This window comes from Astatotilapia calliptera, chromosome 3 (assembly GCF_964374335.1).
Source record: "Astatotilapia calliptera chromosome 3, fAstCal68.1, whole genome shotgun sequence".
In the NCBI taxonomy this organism is placed as follows: Eukaryota; Metazoa; Chordata; class Actinopteri; order Cichliformes; family Cichlidae; genus Astatotilapia; species Astatotilapia calliptera.
In genome coordinates this window covers 44,378,607-44,400,032 of record NC_137424.1, presented here as the reverse complement: position 1 = coordinate 44,400,032, position 21,426 = coordinate 44,378,607, and the positions used below count along the sequence as shown (strand labels likewise).

Here is a 21,426-nt window from a genome sequence, read left to right as displayed (position 1 = left end):
GAACGCGCTAACCGATTGCGCCACAGAGACTGACAACGCGTAACCCACAGGTGTCGAGACTGGACGGGGGACTGGGGGAGGGTGTTCCGGTCGTTTTGGTTGTGGGGTAAACGATTGTGCAACAGAGACTGAATAAAGCCAAGCAGGGGCGTCGAGAGAGGATCGGGTGGCTGGATGGAGGTGCTCTGGTACTTCCTCTCCATACCGCCTTGATTGTTTAAAATATGTGACTGGTGGGTAATGAACTTGGCAGTAAGTATGCAGTTGCAGACGAACAACACCACCCCAAAGATGCATATCACCCTTGATAAAACGGTTGACTGCGTTCATCAAACGACCAAGTCTAGCATTGAGAGTATTGTGAAACAACACTATCGCATTCTGAGGCAGCAGCTGCACTGCACATTTTTGCAGCGTTCTGCATTACCTGGCAGTAATAGTTATATGGTCCGTGGGTGGCAGTCAGTATGCAGTTGCGGACAAACAACACCAATCCAAATAAGCATATCACCCTTGATAAAACGGTTGACTGCGTTCATCAAACGACAGCGTCTAGCATGGACGCTATTGTGAAACAACACCAGTGCTTTCCGAGGAAGTAGTTGCACTGCACGTTTGTGCAGCGTTCTGCATCACCTGGCAATAATAGTGATATCGTCCCTGGGTGGGCTTGAACCACCAACCTTTCGGTTAACAAGCGAAAGCGCTAACCGATTGCGCCACAACATCCAAATGTTAAGGAGATGAACAACCTAAACACTTCATCCAATTTAAATGTGCATCCTTTGAAGCAAAAGGTGAGAGGCTTTAATCAAAAGATGTTTCAGTAAACATGTAAATAAATAAAAAAATAATTCTGTTTTAAAGATATACCCAACTATACTTAATTAAAAGGAAAACAAATATCTCCTTGTATGTTATTCAGTCATTTATTCAGCATGATTGTCATGAATATTCTATTTTTACAAAACGGAAAATTTTGCTGCCACATTTATATACTGTAGATATAGTTGGTCAACATACAAGAATGCACCAAATTCTATATAAAAAAAAATTTTATATAATTTTTTTTTCACTACAGGCTTAATCTCCAAAACCACTCATCAAAAATTACACCACTTAGTACAGCAATCAAGTTGGGATGAAGGGAGGGGATAAAGAAAATCAGATAATAAACATGTTGCAGGTATTATAGCCATGACTGTGAACAGCGAAGTGTAGTGTTTGCTTTTTTATGTGTATGCAAACAGTATTTTGATGTTCTGTAACAAAGTAATTTGTTTAATAGACACAGGCTATGATTTATTCATTTATTTTTTGCTATTACCTGGCTAACACTTCATACACAGAAAGAAAATCAAATGTGCTTGCCTAACAATATGATCACTATTTCACACCTACTGTCTTTGTAGAGGAAAATGTACAATCCGGTACCATAGCCTCAAACATTTACAGTGAAACAAACTTGGGAAAATTTAATTCTGGGTCTGTAAACAGTTAAACAGCACCTCAAAGTGTCAGTCCAGATCAAAGTGGTGGCTACAGCAGAGTTTCTAGGAACTCCTGTTCCCTCCTGTAATGACTCGGGTCTTAGTTCAGTATGTGACTCCAGTCTAAGCTGTTGTGGTCTGATCCTTCTGTGAAGTGTTCAGGGCGAGCTGCATGGCCCAAATGCTCAGAGGCCTCATGTAGGCTAGAGAACGATAGATATTCTTCTCACAGTAGGCTTCTGGGGTCTGAAAGGCCATGCCCAGCTTCTCCCACACCGTCCGGTAGCAGCCCTCCGCTGTACGCATACCTTCCTCCTGCATTCCCTGAGGAAAAGGCAAATAGTTGCAGGCTTGAGGTAGTGTTTAATTCAGGATCACAATATCTCCACAACTTTAGAAACACCCACACTGTCAAGTATTATCAAGTCACTTTTAGGGTAGTAAATGTTAATTGTGCAGCTTGTACCTCAGTCACACATGGCTAGAAACTGATGGGCAACCTCTTGTCACTATGTAAATCACCATCTCCTGAGTGGATGGCTATTGGTTGCTGGGTATGGTCACAAAAAGGGCCCTGCAACAAAAACCTAATGATTGCTCTGGCCTCTAGCAGATTTTCACGGTTGCCTGAGAAAGGCACCAACATATCTGAAAACACACACTGAGCAGGAGTGAAACTAAAGCCCCTTTTTCATTAGCACTCACTTGGATCGACTTGGCACAGGTTGCCACAGTTTTAAGGGTTTTCCATTAGGTGATAGTACCTGGTACCAGGTACAAAAATAGTACCTGCTCAGACAGGATTCTAAGCAATCCGAGCAGGTAGAACAACATGACAACATGTGATGTTGTCAGACTCCATGCCACAAAAATCAAAACCACAATTTTTTTAAATGGCTACAAAAATCAACAACAACAACACCACTTCCACGGTCCCTCCAGCAATCGCTCTAGTGACTAGCGGTTGCCAGGGGGTTGCCGACCAGTCTTTAGGCCTGTGTAACTGAGACATTTTCATAGAAGACACTTAATTGCCTCTTTGCTGAGATTTAAGTAAAAAGACTGCATTAGAAATCAGGAAACAATCACATGAATCAAAAAGTATTCCATAACATAAACAGGTTTCTGCTTTAACAGAAACCCGTTTATCAATTCCAGTAACTCCTTAGCTTGTTATAAAAGCAAGAAAAAAGCACTTCACGTGTTTTGTTGGGGAAAAAAAGAAAAAAGAAAGAAACAAAAAGAAACAAAAAAAAGAATTTATGTATTTTGTGATCGTCACTATATGATTATTTTATTTTATTAGTTATTTTGAGCTGGTATACACATTCACCTAACAAGCAAAAGATCCCTGGTTTGATCCCAGGAGGAGACAAATCCCTTTGGAGGTTGCATCAGGAAGGGCATCCAGCATAAAAATCCAACAAATCAAACGTGTAGGTACATATGATCCCTGCTGACTGAACAACTGTCCAGTGTATCCATGACCCAGAGTGACATTTTGAAAATGCTGCTTTTAAAAAAATGATATAAGAAAAAGAGAAAAGATGAAGATTGATAGATCGATCATACCTCATGGATCATTGTGGCTGCCAGACCGTATACAACTCCAATCCACACTTCATCAGACTGAACACTGGAGCGATCAGGGACTCCTTCAGGGCGCATGCCATTGACTGCCCCCATCTGGCCTCCAGCAAAGCTCATTACATTCAAGTCAAACACAGATTTTAGTGCACTTTGGATCTTTTCTTTTGGAAAGGCCTAAAAGAAGAGAAGAAGCAATGATTAACCCATATAACTTCCTTCAGAAACATTCCTCGAGTAACATACATGTATTCTGGAGTCCCGCAGACAGAAAAGACATGATATTATGTTTTATTTATTTGCAATTGTACTTATTTTTAATTCGTTTTTAGGGAGTTAGTACAGTGCAGGCATTACAATTAAAAAAAGAAACCATTAAAAAAAAACCAACATCTTTTGATAGTTTAAATCAATAATGTAAAGTCAGAGCTGTTGTGGCTTTTCAGCTACAAAATGTGTCAAACTTAGGCCTAGTCATTTAATGTCAAAACCCAAGCGTTCCCTTCAATCTTCCGGACATAAAAAGACATTCCTCCCATAATAGCTTCTCTTCATGGCATCCTGTTAAATTCAGAATGGAATTTAAAATATTAAGATTAAAAAAAAAAATCTTGAATAGAAAACTGAAAGTTGATTCTATTCATCTAAATGTAGAGTTTTTAGTGGGAGAAATCACTAGGATGAGTGATGAAATATTTCATCGTGAGCCTGGTTCTGTTGGAGGTTTCGTCCTGTTAAATGGGAGTTTTTCCTTCCCACTGTTACCACAGAGATTCGTTTGATTGTTGGGGGTTTCTCCAGTATAAAGTGGCTTGGAAATGAAGTTTGAACATTTTTAAACTCTGAATGAGCTTTACTTTAACAACAGTTTCCAGCAAGGTGTGATTTTTCCAGAAGGATTAGGAAAGATTTCCTCCACTCTGGTGTACATGTTTCAATTTAGCTCCTCCCACATTAAGCTTGCAAAAGTCTAGAGCACAAAACAACAATAAAATAATAAACACATTTTTACAAACACCGCTCTTGAACTGAACACTAATGCTAGCTCAATAAAAGACTTGCCTGAAATTCTCCGTCTCCCAGCCCAGATGCTCTCAGGAACCAGTGGCCAGCACACTGGTCCGACATGACACTGTTAGAAAGATCTCTCCCACTGCTGTCATAGTTGTAGTATTTGCCTGTGTTTGATGGGATGAGAAACAAAAAGGGAAGTCACTTTAGGTCTTCAAGCAGTCCACTGTCAAACATTATTTAAAAATAGCTAAAGACAGATGTGACATCTTTGAATTACTTTTTATTACCAGCCTAAGAATAAGCATTTGTTTGTGCATTTTATCATCATCACTGACCAAAACATAAGAATTACATTTTAAGTCAGGACTACATTGTTTGGACTCACCGTTCCACAGTAGTTTCTCAAAAGCAGCACTGCCTCTGTCCAACAGGTCTTTGTAGTGACGGTACAACTCCTCGCTGTCCAACAGTCTGGCCATTTTACACATCACACAGAGCGATGCCACCCACATACCACCACAGTAGGCACTAAAAATACAAATTAAAAAAAATTATACTGGAGTCAATATTTTTTTACTAATATTACTTCTTTGTTAGATGCAAACTACTTTGGACCACATAAAAGAAAAATCTGGTTATCACTTCTGATTCAGTACTTAGATTTACCCAAAACCTTTGCATGTAAAGCCAAAATATCTGTCTCTAAATTTTATTCTCACTATATTTGATTAAAAGCCAAATTATTACGAATATGCTTAAATTACTGATGGTATACAAGAGAAACCTGGTCTGAGTAGTCTCAATTTCTGTTGCAACATTCAGATGGCAGGCTCTGAATTTGGTGTAAAAAGCATGGAAGGCAGGCATCCTCTATGTATCATATTTATTTTATTGCAGAACAAACCATTTCCTGGGCTTCAATCAGATTGTTGAGCTATATAAAATTTGGAGCACAATTGATTCTGGAGATATGTCCAAATGTGCAGTTCTTTATTGAAATAGCTGGGAAGTCCCAGGAGTTGCCCTGCGGGCAGCCCTGTGGAAGCACTGCTTTCAAGATCACCCTTTGGTAAAGGTATTACCCCTAAGATCTACCATTTAATGCAAGATCAGATAGCTGACCCTCTTTCCAACGTTAAAGGTTGCTAGGCCCAAGATCTGGCAGTGGACATTTCTCCAGCTGAATGGGAGTCATGTCTTCATAATATTATTACCATGTATAAGGAGATAGGCAGCAGATTCATCCAGTTAAAGATAATCCACAGGTGGTATTGAACACTGCAACAGTTGCACAAATGAACCTTGATTCCTATGGACAATTGCTGGAGATGTGATGGCCAGAGTGCCTTGATTCTACATATTCTATGGAGCTATCCAGCACTTTGGGACTGGTGGGAAAATATCCTGGAGGTCATTTTCAGTGTTCTGAAAAGAACATTTCGCGTCTCACCAAAACTTTCCATGGTTAGTATAACCATAGAACATTGACTGCGACTTCTCCCCCCATATAAAAAAAGCATCATCCTGCCTCTTACCAAGGCTAAACGGGTCTTGCTAAGACCAGGAAAGACCAGGAAAAGTGCCCCCTTCCTTTGAAGAATGGTTAATGACGTTGGTTAAACATCCTACGAAAAAGTGACTCATGGTCTGTTAGACAAACTTTATCAGTATAACTGTATTTGGTCTCCTTTCACCAGCTGGCTTTCTGAAACTTGAGGTACAGAATGAAATACAAGTTTGATAAATGTTGATTTTCTTGTTTTGTTTACATCTAAAGTTTAAAATAAAAATGTTGAAACAAACAAACACAAAAAATCAGCATGGAAGGATAGCTCCATCTTGCCTTGTATCAACAGTTCAGGTTGCTGGTGGTGTACCCAATTAAGTGTTTGGCCAGTATAAATTTCAAAATTACTACTCCTGAATTCATCTTGCAAAACAAAACAAAAATCAACAACTTTCAAGATTTAAAAAAATGGACTAGTACATCTGATGTGTGTTTAGTACTTTGCCTACTTTCTTTCAGTGTCATCTTGAAGCACAAAATTAGCAAGTGAAAAATAAAAACAACCTTATTTTCCAGCTCAAATGAAGCCAGTTCAGATCTGTGAGGAGCTTCTGCATCGCAGGTCATCCCTGACCCCCAGTTTTCAAGTACAAAGACACATCATTGATGTGATACACATGTGCAATAATGCTATTATGCAGCAATAGGCCTGGGCTGCTGTGTTCTTACTTGTGTATAAAGACATTCTGTCTGTTTATACATCACTCAGCATTTAATCATTAGTTATTATTAATCTCTGACTGTCTTCCACAGTGTGTCTTTTGTCTCGTCTCCCTCCTCTCATTGCTAACTGCTTACAGCAGATGGCTGCCCTCCCTGAGCCTGGTTCTTATGGAGATTTCTTCCTGTTAAAAGATTTTTTGCCTCCCCTTTTCATTTGTCACCAAGTGGTTGCTCAAAGTGGGTCATCTGCTCATTGGTGGTTTCTCTCTATTACTGCATGGTCTTTACCTTAAAATATTCAACATTTTGAGGTGCCTGTTTTTGTGATTTGGCATTAAGTAATAAAAATAAAACTGAATTGACATGACTTTAATTGTCCAACTCTCACCTTGGTCCAGTCACTATCCAGCCATCATAGGTCTGGTCAGCATATCCAGAGTTCTCTATTAGGCCATCTCCATCCAGGTCAAATTTCAACTCGGACTCCATCACTGCCTAATAGATAAACAAAAAAATTTAATATACATCCACCTTTGTATGCGATGTCTAAAATGAATTATCCTTCGCAGTCAGTGTAATTAAGAATATGTCACCAGTTATACCTGGCAGATGGGCCACATGTCCTGGAGGTATTGCCTGTCCTGGGTAAGATGAAAGTCCCTGTATACCTGCAGGACAAACTTCAGGTTCAGGTCCTTCCAGTGTGCGGTGTCATGAATGAGGTAGGCATTCACCCTCACCCAGGGCTCGTCATCTAAAGAAAAAAAGTTTCAAGAAACGATAATAGAAAGTGTCAGGAAGATGATTTTAATTCTGCTAAGGGCTGAACTGAAAAATAACTGCCTAAAAGGTACTCCAGCCATCAATCTTTTATTTATTTTTTTAACAAGAGCACTCAAAGACTGCAACTCCCCGCAAAGGGCAAGGAAGGGGTATACTAAAACTCTGGTATTTAAGATTATTTTAATACAATACAACAATATCATCCGGTTACAACATGACTGTGACATCGTCGGGTGTCATATTTAATAAATAAAGTGTGTTGCACAGCTCTCTACATTCCATTTCATAGACATGCTGCTTCCAACAGGCCTTTGTTGGAAATAAAATGTAAGTAAGGTTTTTGCTTTTGTCATACCTGGGTCTCCGATGTCATGAGGCACCACATTTTTGGTTTTGATGGGAGAATACTGTCCGCTCATTAGGTGGAGTCTCTCCGTGAGGTCTTGCTGAACCACACTGCCAGCTGAGAAGAGGGTAATGCTGTAAAACTAGGTCTTAGGATGGCTCTTTATGAAACACACAAGCTTAAGACCACAGATAAAAATGCACACTACACTCACCAATGTCGTACTGCAAACTCAAGGCAAGTTTGGGCCACAGCATGATAAGTGCAAAAGAGGCGTAGAAGTGCACATCATATGTGTTGTACATTCTGTACTCCTGACCTGGAAAACAGGTAATGTGTGGTCAAAGCACAAGCTTATATACATACACACACACACACACAAAATAGCCCAGACTGTGAGAGTAACATAAAACTGGAAATGTTTTGTTTAACAAAAAAACAAATGCTAAACTGTAACACTTTTATGTTAGTATGCACTTAATTAATTGTTACCATCTACATGTCACAGTTGAAGGATATGAGTTTCATTTTTCATAACTTCCCTGCACCCCTTTTCTTGCCTACCTTCTAGGTAAGCGAAACGTCCATACTCCTTGATGACAGTGGGTTGAGCTGGCAGACCTCCGTCCTCGCTACGTATGCCGCCACTGATGTCAACATCCTCCATTATCTCCGTCCACACGGTCCCACCATCCGCCACAAAGTATAACTCGTTAAACAGTGCTGACTTATACCAGGAAGGTAGAGAACTGCAGCGCATGAGAGACATAGAAAGTAAAAAAGTGCTTAGCTACTGAGGTTCTGAACTAATATACCACATTTATTTAATATTAGCTGTAGATGTTTCTGACCTGCAAAGCTTTCAGTGCTATAAAATCTAATTTTAGATAAAGCTAGTTAAATATAGAGCTCAACAAAATAAAATACACTATGACAAAACAAAGAGCCCAATAAGGAAGAAATTGTACTCAATAAATTCAATGAAGCAAATTAAAACACCACAAATGGCTTTCTAAATATACTACAAGAAGCAAACTCTGCCATTAAACTGTATCTGTCCACAGTGCAATAACGGGCAATAAAGCACCTGTCCTGCAGTATGGGTCTCTGCCACTCCTCAATGCTTTTCTCCCACTGCTTGTAGTGTGTTAGGGCATAATGGCTGAGTGAGGGGGATGCATCTCCTGTGGTCCCAAAGTAACGAGTGTATCTCCTGCAAACAATAAAAAAAAACAAAAAAAAAAACCAAGTTTCAAAATCCTACACACTCATCAAGACAATCAGTGTGTGTGTGTGTGTGTGTGTATTTATTAGGGCTGGGCCATATCATACCGTTCACGGTAATACCGGTATAATGTTGGGCAACGATGAGAAAATGAAATATGGCGATAGAATATGGGTAGAACGCGCATGCACAGTGCCTTTGTTTTCATACGCACATGGCGGCGACGCAGAATGAGAAGAGCGAAAGCCGGTCGTTGAATGAAACGGATGAACCAGAATTGGTTTGTAAAAATGCTGCAACTTCAGTGGTGTGGAACTGGTTTAGCTTTCGTCCGTCAGATACACAACAAAGCACTATTTTTGGTAGAGCATGCTAGCGGGCCGTCGTTATTACCTTGTTTTTTGGAAAATACGGCACACTTTAAATCAATCCTTTGATTTTTCTGAAAATCGACAGTGCCCCTTACCTTATAATCCCGTGTGCTTTATGTATGAATTCTGGTTGTGTTTAATGACCTTGAAACGATTTTATGTACACGGCGCTCGAAAATCTGTCAAACGTTTCAGTACGACTTTGCTAAGCTACGAACCCGCACCACTTGATGGATTGTCGGAGCGTTACAGCCATCGTAGGCAGGAGCCTTGCAGAGTGATACGTACTGTGCTTCAACATAATATTACCGTATTGTGTGTATAACCTCTTTTTAAGTTTTGTGGATATTATACATGGTTATGCTGAGGACATGTTGGCCAATTCCCACTGGAAATGCCTTTTGGTTAAACTGTCAGTAAGGAATTTGCATTTTAAAATTTTTATATAACTTTAATGCACATAAAAAACAGCTGCTTGTTTAAGTGAAAATACGTTGATTTTTTTTTTTTTTTTGCACAAATAAAGTTGTGGAGTTGTAAAGTACTTTGTCTAGTGTCAATTATATCGTCAGTTATATCGTTATCGCAAATTTTCAAATGTATATCGTGATAAATATTTTTGGTCATATCGCCCTGCTCTAATATATATGAATGTATATTTTGTTGCCCATCACCTTCAGAGATGCTTTTTTGCTGTAGTTATAATAAATAAGCAAAATTCAAACAAGCTGTTTTACATTTAGCAACAGCAAAGACTCACAACACAGGAAACACGCTAAAAAGATAAAGTGCTTCTTTACAAAGTAGCCCATAGTTGAAAAATGCAGTATTAAGCCTTCCAGCACATTTTGGTGACATTTTTGTCTTTTATAAAAGCAACATACTGTCTGTGTATTTCCTTTTTGTGTTTGAGCTACCTCATGTGCCCCTTCTCCCGAGACCCAAAGGTAATTTTGGGCATGTCCCAGGCCAAGCAGAACTCCAGTGAGTTATGGCCCTGAGCTGGCACCGAGCAGCCCACAGCTACTGCCGCAGCTACCTTTTCTCCTTTAACTGTTGGTGGACTGGATCCTGCAGAGGGAAGACAGACAAGAGGTTAATGACTTGTTGTAAACTCTAATATTTCAGAGATGACTTTAGAGAGAACGAAAATAAAATAATATAATTTGTTTTCAGTGTCTTAAAGTAATTTTGTGTTTTTTTAAAGAGAGAAAAGTAAAGAAATGACAGCAAGTGTGAGAAAAGATATGAAACTAATCCAGGGTTGTACTTGGAGGACTGGAATGTGGCTTTAGAAGACCATTTGTCCTACAACCATACATGCCAACCCTCCCGATTTTTCCGGGAGAATCACCAATTTCAGTAACCCTCCTGAAAATCTCCTAGAGCCACCGTTCTCCCAAATTTCTCCTGATTTTCCACCCGGAGAACAAAAATGAAAAAAATGAAAAACCGTATCCCAGAATTCATTCATTCATTCATCCCAGCCAATTCCAGTTTCCAACAATGGCGGAAGCTACTTAGTTTTAATATTACTATTATTTGTTCCTGAGTAAATCGGTTTGGCTGAGATTAAAGTTATTAGATTAGATTAAATAAATCTTTATTAATCCCTCAGGAGGGTTCCTCCGGGTTTTCACACAGCTGAATAAACGTCAAACAGAAAACTGATTAAACAGAAGTGTAAGATAGTCGAGAATTTACGTCAGCGTCCGGTTATATTTAGATAGCAAGGAGCTCCACCAAGAGAGCTCATGACGTAATTCTAAAGGCGAGATCGTCACAGTCACTCACTACTGGCCTACCCGGCTTTCGGAGGACCCGGCCCACTTAGACCACAAAGGCCGGGTCCACAGGTGGATGCAGCCTCTGAATTTGGACAGCCCCAGCTGGGGGACAGTAGGCTAATAACGGTGACATTTAACTTACTTTAAAAAAAATTTGTATATGTGTATGCATATGTATATGTATGCCCCTCCCCTTCTTTTTTGAATGTCTCCCTAATTCTGAGGTCTCAAGGTTGGCAAGTATGCCTGCAAAGATGACTCACAATTTAATAAATAACTATAATCAAATAAAATTTGATTCACACACTACTGTTTTCTTTCATTCCACATCTTTTTAAGCTACTTTAAATATGGTTACACTAAAATCTATAAAACATTTTGTATTCTCTTTCACTAATTTTAATGCCACAGTGGAGATTTATTTAGCATTAATCTTGTTTCATTCTACTTTTTAGACATCCGTCTCCTCTCTGCACAGTATATTTTTCTAAGTGTTGACCTGTAGGAGAGTCCAGCCGTCCATCATCGATGAGGTCGTTCCACAGACTGAAGCAGGGTCCCTTTGGACTGAACGCTGTCTGGTGGCTGATCTCCCTGTCAGACTGGTAACGTGCACACAAACACACTCTTGTTGGCAAATCTAAAGATTAATACTCATTAATACCAACAGATTACATTTCCAAACAACAGAGACTATTGTTAAAAGTCCAGAGTTCATTCCCAGGGAAATACTTGTACGCCTATTTAGCACAAAAACCTTCTTACAGCTGCTAAAAATCATACCTGCTCTCGGGCTGCGATGCACAGAGTGTAAGGGTTCACTGCAGTACAGTGATGAAGTAGGACCCCAGACACCGCCTCCCCCTCCTTCTCCAGGTGAAATGGTTCATTCCAGTGTCCGCCACACTTGTCGTCCTTTTGTCCTGATCCGTTGACCATGGTAAACATAATCGAGACATCAAGATCGTACTCGTTCTTGTTCTCTATGTCCCACACCAATACTGCAACTGGGAGACTTGAGTCCTGAGAGGATGTAGATGTAGATGATGAGTTAACCTTAACACATCAGTATTATTCCTTATTAGAACATATAATCTGCTAATGAACATCCTGTTCATCCGTCTTTTTATGCGTGGTTTCACTGTGCAGCACCTGTGATCATCCCTGTTTGTTTTTTTATAAATACCGTGGTGTGGTATGGTGTAGTTCAGCAGTCCCCAAGCTTTTTTGTGCCACGGACCGGTTTAATGTCAGACAATATTTTCACGGACGGGCCTTTAAGGTGTCGCAGTTAAATACAACAAAATAAAATGATACGACCAAGATAAAAACTGTATTTTGTAAATATAATAATAAGCACAAATTCACTGTGTAATTGTGTAACTTTATTAGCAGCGTCCTCCTGAAACACGCCAACAACACTGAGAGTAACATCCTCTTCTCTGAGCCTTAATGCTCTCTGGTCGCTATGGTATCATTTTGAAATAAATATTTACACAAGACACACAACTACAACACAGGAAAGACCGAGGGAAACAGAGTTAACGGTAAAAACTCTGAAAACCATAAATTTCCCACCCGAGCCTCAAGTCTCACGGCCCAGTACCAAACAACTCACGGACCGGTACCGGCCCGTGGCCCGGGGGTTGGGGACCGCTGGTGTACTTGATTTGTTGGGTAATAGTGGACTTTTTTTAAGCACTTTAACGGCAGTTTACCAGCTTTTTACCTTGTAAAAATTACAAATTGAGTGCAATAAAGGAGGGAGTTCAACTGTAGGTTACCTGATAATCATGAGGGATGACTGGGGAAATCTGTCTGCAGGTCAGGGTGACGTTCTGTCCTGGCAGGTCGTAAACCGTCCAGGCGCGAGGATACAAGGCGTGATAGAAGGCGTACTCCCCGCAGTAGCCCCAGTTCCAGCCTTGTAATGTAGGTGGACGCTCTACAGATAACACCTGCTGGTAAACAGTTTTTCCTTCACGACGCAAACACACAGTGAACTGTGAACACAGAAAAATGAGAAGAGGGACATGTTGACAGATAATCGTTTTATGGTATGTCTTTGGAGACAAAACATTTGCACAGTCATTACAAAAAAAAAAAAACTCAGTTTGTTCAGTGTTGTAGGCATTAGCCAGAGATGCCCAAATGTAAGCTATTAGTAAAGCCATAAAGTCTTGATGAGAAGCTTTTAAAACCTGGAGCAAATACACCAAACCTTTTAAGCATTTTTAAAATCAGGTTTGACTGATTCTACGAGTGCAGTTTGTTTCCCAGTGACCACTGAAGTTACAGCTCAAATATTTTTCTCATGTCATCTAAGCAAGAAAGTGCTTACTTTGTCTGCCTTGTCATTCTACATTGTGATATTTCTCAAGGCGAAAGTGCTCCCAGCTGCCATTTGCACACTGAGATGAAGACAACAATAGTGCTCGTGTAACCCACATAAAAATAAAAAGAACTGCGTCTATAACTAAATTGGAATCTTAAATTCCAACCGGAGCGTGTCTGTGAAGGCATCGTGCGTCATGACGCACGCCACGCCGCGAGGCTGCACATGCCTGTTGTGACCAATCACATTCGCGAGGCACCGATATATGCCTTCCGGGTTGTCGCCTCGAAACGACGCGGGGGAGAGGCGTTAGCGGATGGAAGCAACAGGTACGTGGGGCGAGCGCTTTTCGCTGTTTACTATCTTGGCTTGTTTTTGAATTAATTGTGGATTGCGTTCAACAGTATTTTGATACCGCCGTGGGTAGATGCGTGGGGCTCGTATGTGACATCGCACGTAGTGAATGGTGAGTGAGTCTGAATGTTTGTTTGTATTTGTAACCTGTATCAGTATGTCAGTGCTATTAGCTGATGGGATGGCTGAGGCTTACTGCATTACTACTGCTCTCACTTTATGTGGCTGTAGTTTTGTTATTTGAGATTGTCATTTGTTTTAATTCATTACAATGGTTGGATATGTATTTGTTGTATTTTCTCATGGATTTTATGTGTACACTGGAACTAAAGCTAGCTTGGGAAGTTTAGATGAATTTTGCTAATAGTGGTTTTGTGATTATAGTGCAGGCTAGTGGTGCCCTGGAGAGACCACAGCGACACCACTACTTTGGATGGCGAGCTAGGCCCAACGAGCCAGAACCCCAGCTACAACTTCCTGCGGTCTGGTAGGAGGCTGCTGCGGCCTACACTCTCCCCTCTTGGTTTAGTCCCCTAAATCTCACTTCTGAGATTTCAGCTTTGGAATCTTAGTGCTGATCATCCTACTTCAAATTTCAACCTGTCTAGACTGTCATACGCGTTGGACTTATATCACTCATGAAATAAACTTTATGGACATTGTTGCCAGAGGTTGGACGAGGTTCCTGCACTGCCGTGCAGCGGATATTTTACAAGCTTGAATTGTTTTATTTTTTCCTTGTCTGCAGATTTTGTAAATATTGGTGTTTGGTAATTGCACTTTATTTTCACTATAAATAACAATTGTAATCACAATATCTGTGGTTGTACGTTTATTGTACTTCACTCACCTCCTAGAGCCGAATCTGATATCTTCTGAATTAGCCCAACTATTCATAACCAACTTAAATTATTTTAGCTTATGTACTTGCTACACTCGTGACAATAAAAACACGTGTGCGGGTTGTTCCAGTACCGTGGAGTCACACCCTCTCTCAAAACATTCTAGCTCAATGTAGTTACTGCATGAGAAAATGGATTGTACAGCTTTTTATGTTTTTATGATATCTACACCAGCTGATAAGCAGGTACTTATTTGTAAACTGAGACTCTGCCAGCAATAGGAGGAAATTATTTTCTGACTTCCAAAGAAACAAAAATGCATTGTAATCCAATTTGTTTTTGTTTTTTCAGTTCATTACAGAATTCATCCTGTCATGTCAGCCACTGTAATCACCTGATTGGGTATGACTGTTTTGTAGTGGTACATCCCAGGATTAAGTTGCCATCTGCAGAACTCCCCCCTCCAACCTCTTGTGATGGTACCTCCTCCAATGCCGCCAAGTGGAGCACCTGTAAATCAGAGAACAGAGTCAACATTGCAAAAACTGCATAATCCTAAGCAGCATGACAGGAAAGTCTACAAACACACTCGTCGCTCTCCGTGAGGTTGCAAAGTATTTCCTACTGTGAGACTTCAACAGGTTCTCAATGATCCCAATTTGTTTGCACACTATTGATCATGATTATATTTAAAGTAAACAGAACTGTGTTTTATGTTAAGATTTATCATAAAAAGTTGCAAAAAAAATTTGAGCCTCAGTCTGTAAAAACACTCACCGTAGATTTGGCGTAAGGGTTGGGCACCAAACATATCAATGAACGGAGCCTTCTTTTCCACCTGCGTCTTCTTGTACCAAAACTTTAGATACCTGGATGAACACAAGCAACAGGAATATCTAGAAATACTGAGACACTGATCTGGTTTTGTTGAAGAGCATTGATTGGGAATGCTTTAACAATCAGAGATTTAGAAAATTACCAGGTCAGTCACATGAGCACGCCTTTTCTCCTTGCTCGTTTGTTTTTGTGTTAAAGGCACCTTTTCAGCCAAAGCTGAATCAAACAATTTGCACACACCAGCATGCTGTGAGAAAAAAAGAGTTGTGCAACTGCTTAACGGAAGTGCCTGCAAAGGTAGTCGAAGTGACAGTTGGATTCTAGCATGTGTAAATGTGTGGGTGGGCCCGCACTTCCTTTCAAGCAAGAATACATTGTCAAATAATTAGGCCACGTTACAAAAGAATTCAAACTGCTTTCAGAGCCTGAGAGTTGAGTCATTAATCTGTTTGCACTCTGATCTAAGATCTATAGCACAAGACTGTTTGTTTAGCACGAGCCTTCGTTACATTTAACATACATTTACAGCTAAGACATCTTTATTTACGGTCTCTAGCTTTTAGCTCATTTTCTTAATGCACAGTGGGTTTTTATGCTTTTATTTTAAAAGTCAAGACTTTTGAGCCTCGAGTGTTCTTGAAGGGTCTTTGAAGAGCTTTGGGGAAATGACCATGATAAATCTGCAGCAAGCTGACGGGTTGCTGAACAAAACCAGTGACTCTGTGATCAACTCTGTACACGCTGCAATTTGTTACATTTTATTGGCTTCTCTATTTGGATGCCTGAGCACAGAACCCTCTCTGAGGGGAAGACAGCAATCAGCAAAGCAGCACCCTGGCTGAGTCTTTTATGTTGTTTGAGATATAGGCATCTGCAGTGGCAGTCATCAAAGAATACCTTTTTAAGCCAAGGTGGTGAGCCGCAGAGACCCCGATGATGGGATGTCACACAAGTTGCAAATATGAGTTTTTTAGCACAAAAGACCACCTCAGTTCTTTGTCATAAAGGTTAATGTTTTACATCGTTATGATGTCAGTTTAGGTGGTCTTTAATATAGGAAGTTGTTCATTTAAAATCATTTTCCACAGTGTGTGTCTTTTCTTCTATCTCCCTCCCCTCAGCCCAAATGGTCGCAGCAAATGACTGCCCCGCTGAGCCCAATCCATTTCAATTCCATTTTATTTATACAAAGCTAAATCACAGCAACAGTTGCCTCAACAGGCAAGTTATACTTTAAGGTAAAGACTACGATAACAAAAAAAACCAAAAAAAAATCATATGAACTCCTATGAGCAAGTACTTTGGCAACAGGACTGTTTTGAAAACACGGACTGGAGCGTGTTCGAACATCAGGACCTTGAAGAGCACACAACATCAGTGCTCTCATATATTAACTTCTGTGTCAACAGTGTCACTGTGGACAAACGTCTCCGGGTGTATTCCAACCAGAAACCCTGGATGACTAAAGAGGTCCAGGTCCTGCTGAAGCAACGTGACACCGCTTTTAGATCCGGTGATGGTATGCAGTACAGTGCAGCCAGATCTGAGTTGAAAAGAGGCATCAGAGAGGCCAAGGCAGCGTACAAGAGAAGGATCGAAGACCACTTCAGCACCAAAAACTCACGACAGGTATGGCAGGGAGTTCAGCACTTAACCAACTACAAACCTGGCAATACCACGTTGACTGAGGGTAACGCAGAGCTTGCGGAGGAGCTGAACCACTTCTTCGCACGCTTTGAGGTGAAGGGACCAGAGGCAGCAGCAGCAAAAACATCGGACAGCAGCAGCAGCCCAAGCCTCATAGTGCAGGAATATGAGGTGAGGCGCACACTGAGGGCAGTGAACCCCAGGAAGGCCACCGGACCAGATGGGGTAACCGCAAAGGTCCTAAAAGAGTGTGCAGACCATCTGGCTGGGGTCATCACTAAGATCTTCAACACTTCACTGTCCCAGTCCTGCATCCCGCCGTGCCTAAAGTCAGCCACAATTGTCCCACTGCCAAAGCGTACTAACATTAGCAGCCTCAACGACTACCGACCAGTTGCTCTAACACCTGTTATAATGAAGTGCTTCGAGAAACTGGTCCGACGTCACATCATGTCCTGCCTGCCACCCACACTTGACCCGCTCCAGTTTGTATACAGAGCTAACAGATCAACTGAAGATGCTACAACGCTCCACACCACCATCTCTCACCTGGAAGTGCAGGGCCGTTACGCCAGGCTGCTCTTTGGTGACTTTAGCTCTGCTTTCAATACGATACTCCCGGACAGACTAATAGTTAAACTGCTGGAAATTGGACTTCCTTCCACCACCTGCCGCTGGATCAGAGACTTCTTCTCAGACCGTGTACAGAGAGTTAGAGTGGGGCCTCATCTTTCCTCAGCCCTCAGCCTCAACACCGGCTCTCCACAAGGCTGTGTACTGAGTCCCCTACTGTACACTCTGTACACACATGACTGTGTTAGTTCCCACCCAGACAACACAGTCATCAAGTTTGCAGATGATACCACCGTGGTGGGGCTCATCTCAGGGGGAGATGAGACTGCATACAGAGCTGAAGTTCAGAGGCTGTCAGATTGGTGTGCAGATAACAACCTGGACCTCAATACCACCAAGACAAAAGAACTGGTAGTTGACTTCAGAAGGAGGAAGTCCGAGCTGCAGCCTGTCAGCATCAACGGGGAGTGCGTGGAAAGGGTCTCCAGTTTCAAGTTTCTGGGTGTGCACATAGACACAGACCTCCAATGGAGCTCTAACACCTCTGCGGTCTTAAAGAAGGCCCAACAGCGTCTCCACTTTCTGAGAATCCTCAGAAAAATGGACCTGAAGAAGGAGCTGCTGACCGTCTTCTACCGCTGCTCCATTGAAAGTGTGCTGACATATTGCATCGGTGTGTGGTTCTCCAGCTGCACCACAGCACACAGAAAGGCGCTCCAGAGGGTCATCAACATGGCCCAAAAAATCATTGGACATCCTCGTCCCTCCCTGAAGGACCTGTACAGCACTCGCTGTCTCAAGAGGGCACGCAGCATCCTACGGGACTGCACACACCCAGGACACCGGGTGTTTAAGCTGCTGCCGTCTGGCAGGAGGTTCAGGCTGCTGAGGTCCCGAACAAATAGACTCAAGGACAGCTTTTACAACAGGGCAATAGCCCTGATCAATGTAAATAGCTGACCTGACTGGATACCTCCCTGGACTTTTTTAGGGGGGAGGTAACAATGTTTAAAACAATAACAATAATATTTATATTTATAACAAGGTGCAATAATAATTAATGTGCAATAATAACAGTGTGCAATACACATACACTTATTCTTCTTTTTTATACTAAGTTAATATACTGTGTTGTGTTGTTTGTTGCGTTGTGATGTGTCATATCGTGTCGTGTTGTGTTATATGTAGTGCCGACGTAGGACAGTTTTTCCAATTTCATTGTACTACTGTACTATGTATGACTGTGCAATGACAATAAAGAGTTATCTTATCTTATCTTATCTAACAGTGGGGAGAAAAAACTCTTTTCTTTATCAGGAAGAAACCTCGGGCAGAGCCAGGCTCAGGGAGGGGCAACCATCTGCGGTTATTGTTTGCAGTCAGGTGAGCTATATGAATACATTTTTAATTGAATTACAAACAACACTTGTGCAGCATTAAAATAGGAAACAGACCAGAATTATTGTTAAGGTTTCAGCCACAGAGAGCTTTCTACTTGCTGTGAGGAAGATCCTGTGCGACAGCAGAACTGCTGTGCATGACAGTGTAGTTCCAAACAATAACTTCAGAGCAGAGTTCAAACCAGAGGTAGAACAATGGTCTATCAATACAGCTCCAGTCAGGGTGAAAAGGATTTGTTAAACAATGTTATTTGAAGCTACAGCAGGGTAGGCCATTGTCAGGATTTTGTTATTCTGTACAAAAGCAAACAATGGCCAGACTCTGGTGCAGATCTATGAATGCAGACCAGTCTGTGAACCTCAACCTAAGCTGTGTGAGCTCAAACGGGCATCTTTTCCACAGTGAGTCTGAAAAACCGTCCACTGTGTCACACAGTGTGCCAATTAAGTTGTAGGGAAACTAGCTAGCTTTTCTTTTCTTTCCCAAGTCAAGGAGCAGTCCTAATGACTGGTGAGCCTCGCAGAGTCACTCTGACAGACACATACTCCTTCGTCAAGGCACATTGTCAGGATTTAAACAGTACCACAGCTGGCTGTACAGTCCACTAAAGCTGCAGAATGTACTACTTTGCATCTCAGATATCAGCAGGTTTCAGAAAAAACAGTCACTACAGGCGTTGAAGGCCAGGCTGGATATTTCTCTCTAGGTGGAGGCAACATTAAGAGCATTAAGATCATGTTTGTGGGATGGTGAATGCTTAACCTCGCTCGCTGCCTTTATTGCTACAGAGGTTTTAAAGTCAAAGAGCCATAAATGACATGCACTTTGAACTTGGCACTGACCTGGAACCAGAGTTGACAGACCATAGGAAAAGAGGTTTAACTACTATATTTATTAACACAGGAAACCCTTAGAACATTTTGCATTACTGCTGAACTTGTATGTATTGCAACAAAAAAGTTCAACTTATGTAAATAAGATTTTTGTGAGCATCATTTGGGATTTTGCTCCAGAGTAAACTAAACTGATGGGCTGGGAGCACTGCAGAAGAAACTAAAAAAAATGGACTCCTGCAGCTGGCCGTCTTGATGCTTAATTTTCAGAGAAGCACCAGTAACATTTTCAGGTCAACACTGCACTTGCAGGCTTGCGCTCAGGTGTGATCTGAGAAACGTGACACTATAGTCTGATGCCTCCCATGGCTCTCCACCATGTTAACATGAATATTGTAAAGTGAATAATAAAAAGGCTGGCTGCATTGAGGTGTAACATGAAGCAGGCAGGGTGTGCTGAGAAAAAGATCTAACCTGACTCCAAGGCCGATATGCCCCCAGATGTTGGCCAGAGAGACGTCTTTTGCTTGAAAGGGCTTTCTCTTCTCCTTGAACTCGTGCGCCAGACAGATACGCCAACCTTCCTTGGGCACATTGTATCCCATTTCCTTGGAGACATACCTGCTCATGAGGTCTGCTGTGGATTTCTCACTCCACTCTGAAGTCATTTTGCAGACTTTTAAACAATGACAATGAAACTTCAGGTCTTGAAACACTTACAAGCAGGGAGTTGCCAACAACTATTGTAGCCAGAGCCAGCTTACAGTGCCCTCACCACGGACCAAAACCACTAATGTGGTAGTCAGTCACAGGTTTCAGGAGTAATAAAAGCGCCGGTGTCATTCCAGTGGGTTAAACCTGTTCTCCACTGATAAGCTCTTAAGGCTTGCTCAATGAATGAATCCAAATTTAAGTTGGAAGTTCCTGTGCCATTCTTTAGTTGTAGCATTCATCCAGTGTTTTCATATCCTCATGGGCGTCTTGATGCAACCCCCCACCCTTTGATTTCTGTTTTGGTCGACCCCCTCCCCACCCACTCCTCAGCACTGAGTCCGGATGTGGATATGCAGCTGTCAGCACCGACGGATGGGTGGATGGATAGCTGACGGCGAAATACCAGCAGAATTTTTTAGCCGGAACACCTAAGAACAGAACAAAAAGCAATGGTTAAAATGCGGCAATCACATTTACACTGTGCACATTCAGGGGGCCAACATCAAGTAACAGCCGGTTAGCTGCAACGCCGAAAACACACAATATAATCGCACCTTAAACGGTGACCACGGAACGCCTCTTTGCTTTAAAGCCGTGCAACAGAATGCGACTTTACAAGTTAGCCCGCTTCTAAGAGCAAGAGACGCATAAAAATGAGTTTGAAAATGCCAGAGGGACAGCGTTATCCATATCCAGACTCGAGCGGATCTCAGTGAAGTGCCTGTAGCTTCTGCTAGCTCGGCGCCCAGTATGCAAAACCTTTTTGCCTGTCATAGATATCGAGAAACCTTTGCCCCTTTCGTTGTCTATCAGGCATCAATATTCTCAAGCCACGTTCTGATAGCGCCCCTTTTTATAAACTCGATAGCGCCAAGCTTCAATCAGAGCACTAACTTTTTATTAGATCTAACAGAGGAAGCGTTAACTGTTACGATTACACGGAGTAATAAATAGCAGTTAATAATGCCTGACAAAGCTGACTCTGGGTATAGTAGGAACGAGAGTGCAAGCCAAAAAAAAAAAAGCCTCCGGTGGAGACCATACCATTTAGACGGAA

General features: G+C 41.6%; 1 protein-coding gene and 1 long non-coding RNA gene across 2 annotated transcripts; one reads left to right on the top strand and one right to left on the bottom strand.

Annotated features, from left to right (window-relative positions):
- Window positions 1-915: 915 nt before the first annotated feature.
- Window positions 916-21,129, bottom strand: gba2 (glucosidase, beta (bile acid) 2). Its single transcript, XM_026162281.2, has 18 exons — window positions 20,924-21,129; window positions 20,130-20,797; window positions 15,142-15,233; window positions 14,759-14,874; window positions 12,618-12,836; window positions 11,617-11,856; window positions 11,333-11,435; window positions 9,964-10,117; window positions 8,538-8,663; window positions 8,015-8,199; window positions 7,665-7,769; window positions 7,460-7,567; window positions 6,924-7,075; window positions 6,710-6,816; window positions 4,477-4,619; window positions 4,140-4,255; window positions 3,063-3,254; window positions 916-1,814 (listed from the first exon to the last, which is right to left on the bottom strand). The coding sequence occupies exons 2-18, from the start codon at window positions 20,321-20,323 to the stop codon at window positions 1,614-1,616; spliced, it is 2,553 nt and encodes an 850-aa protein (XP_026018066.2). The 5' UTR covers window positions 20,324-20,797; window positions 20,924-21,129; the 3' UTR covers window positions 916-1,613.
- LOC145421203 (uncharacterized) lies at window positions 13,369-14,337 on the top strand. Its single transcript, XR_013902510.1, has 3 exons — window positions 13,369-13,497; window positions 13,573-13,634; window positions 13,907-14,337. It is a non-coding gene; the product is annotated as an uncharacterized LOC145421203 (long non-coding RNA).
- Window positions 21,130-21,426: the final 297 nt, after the last annotated feature.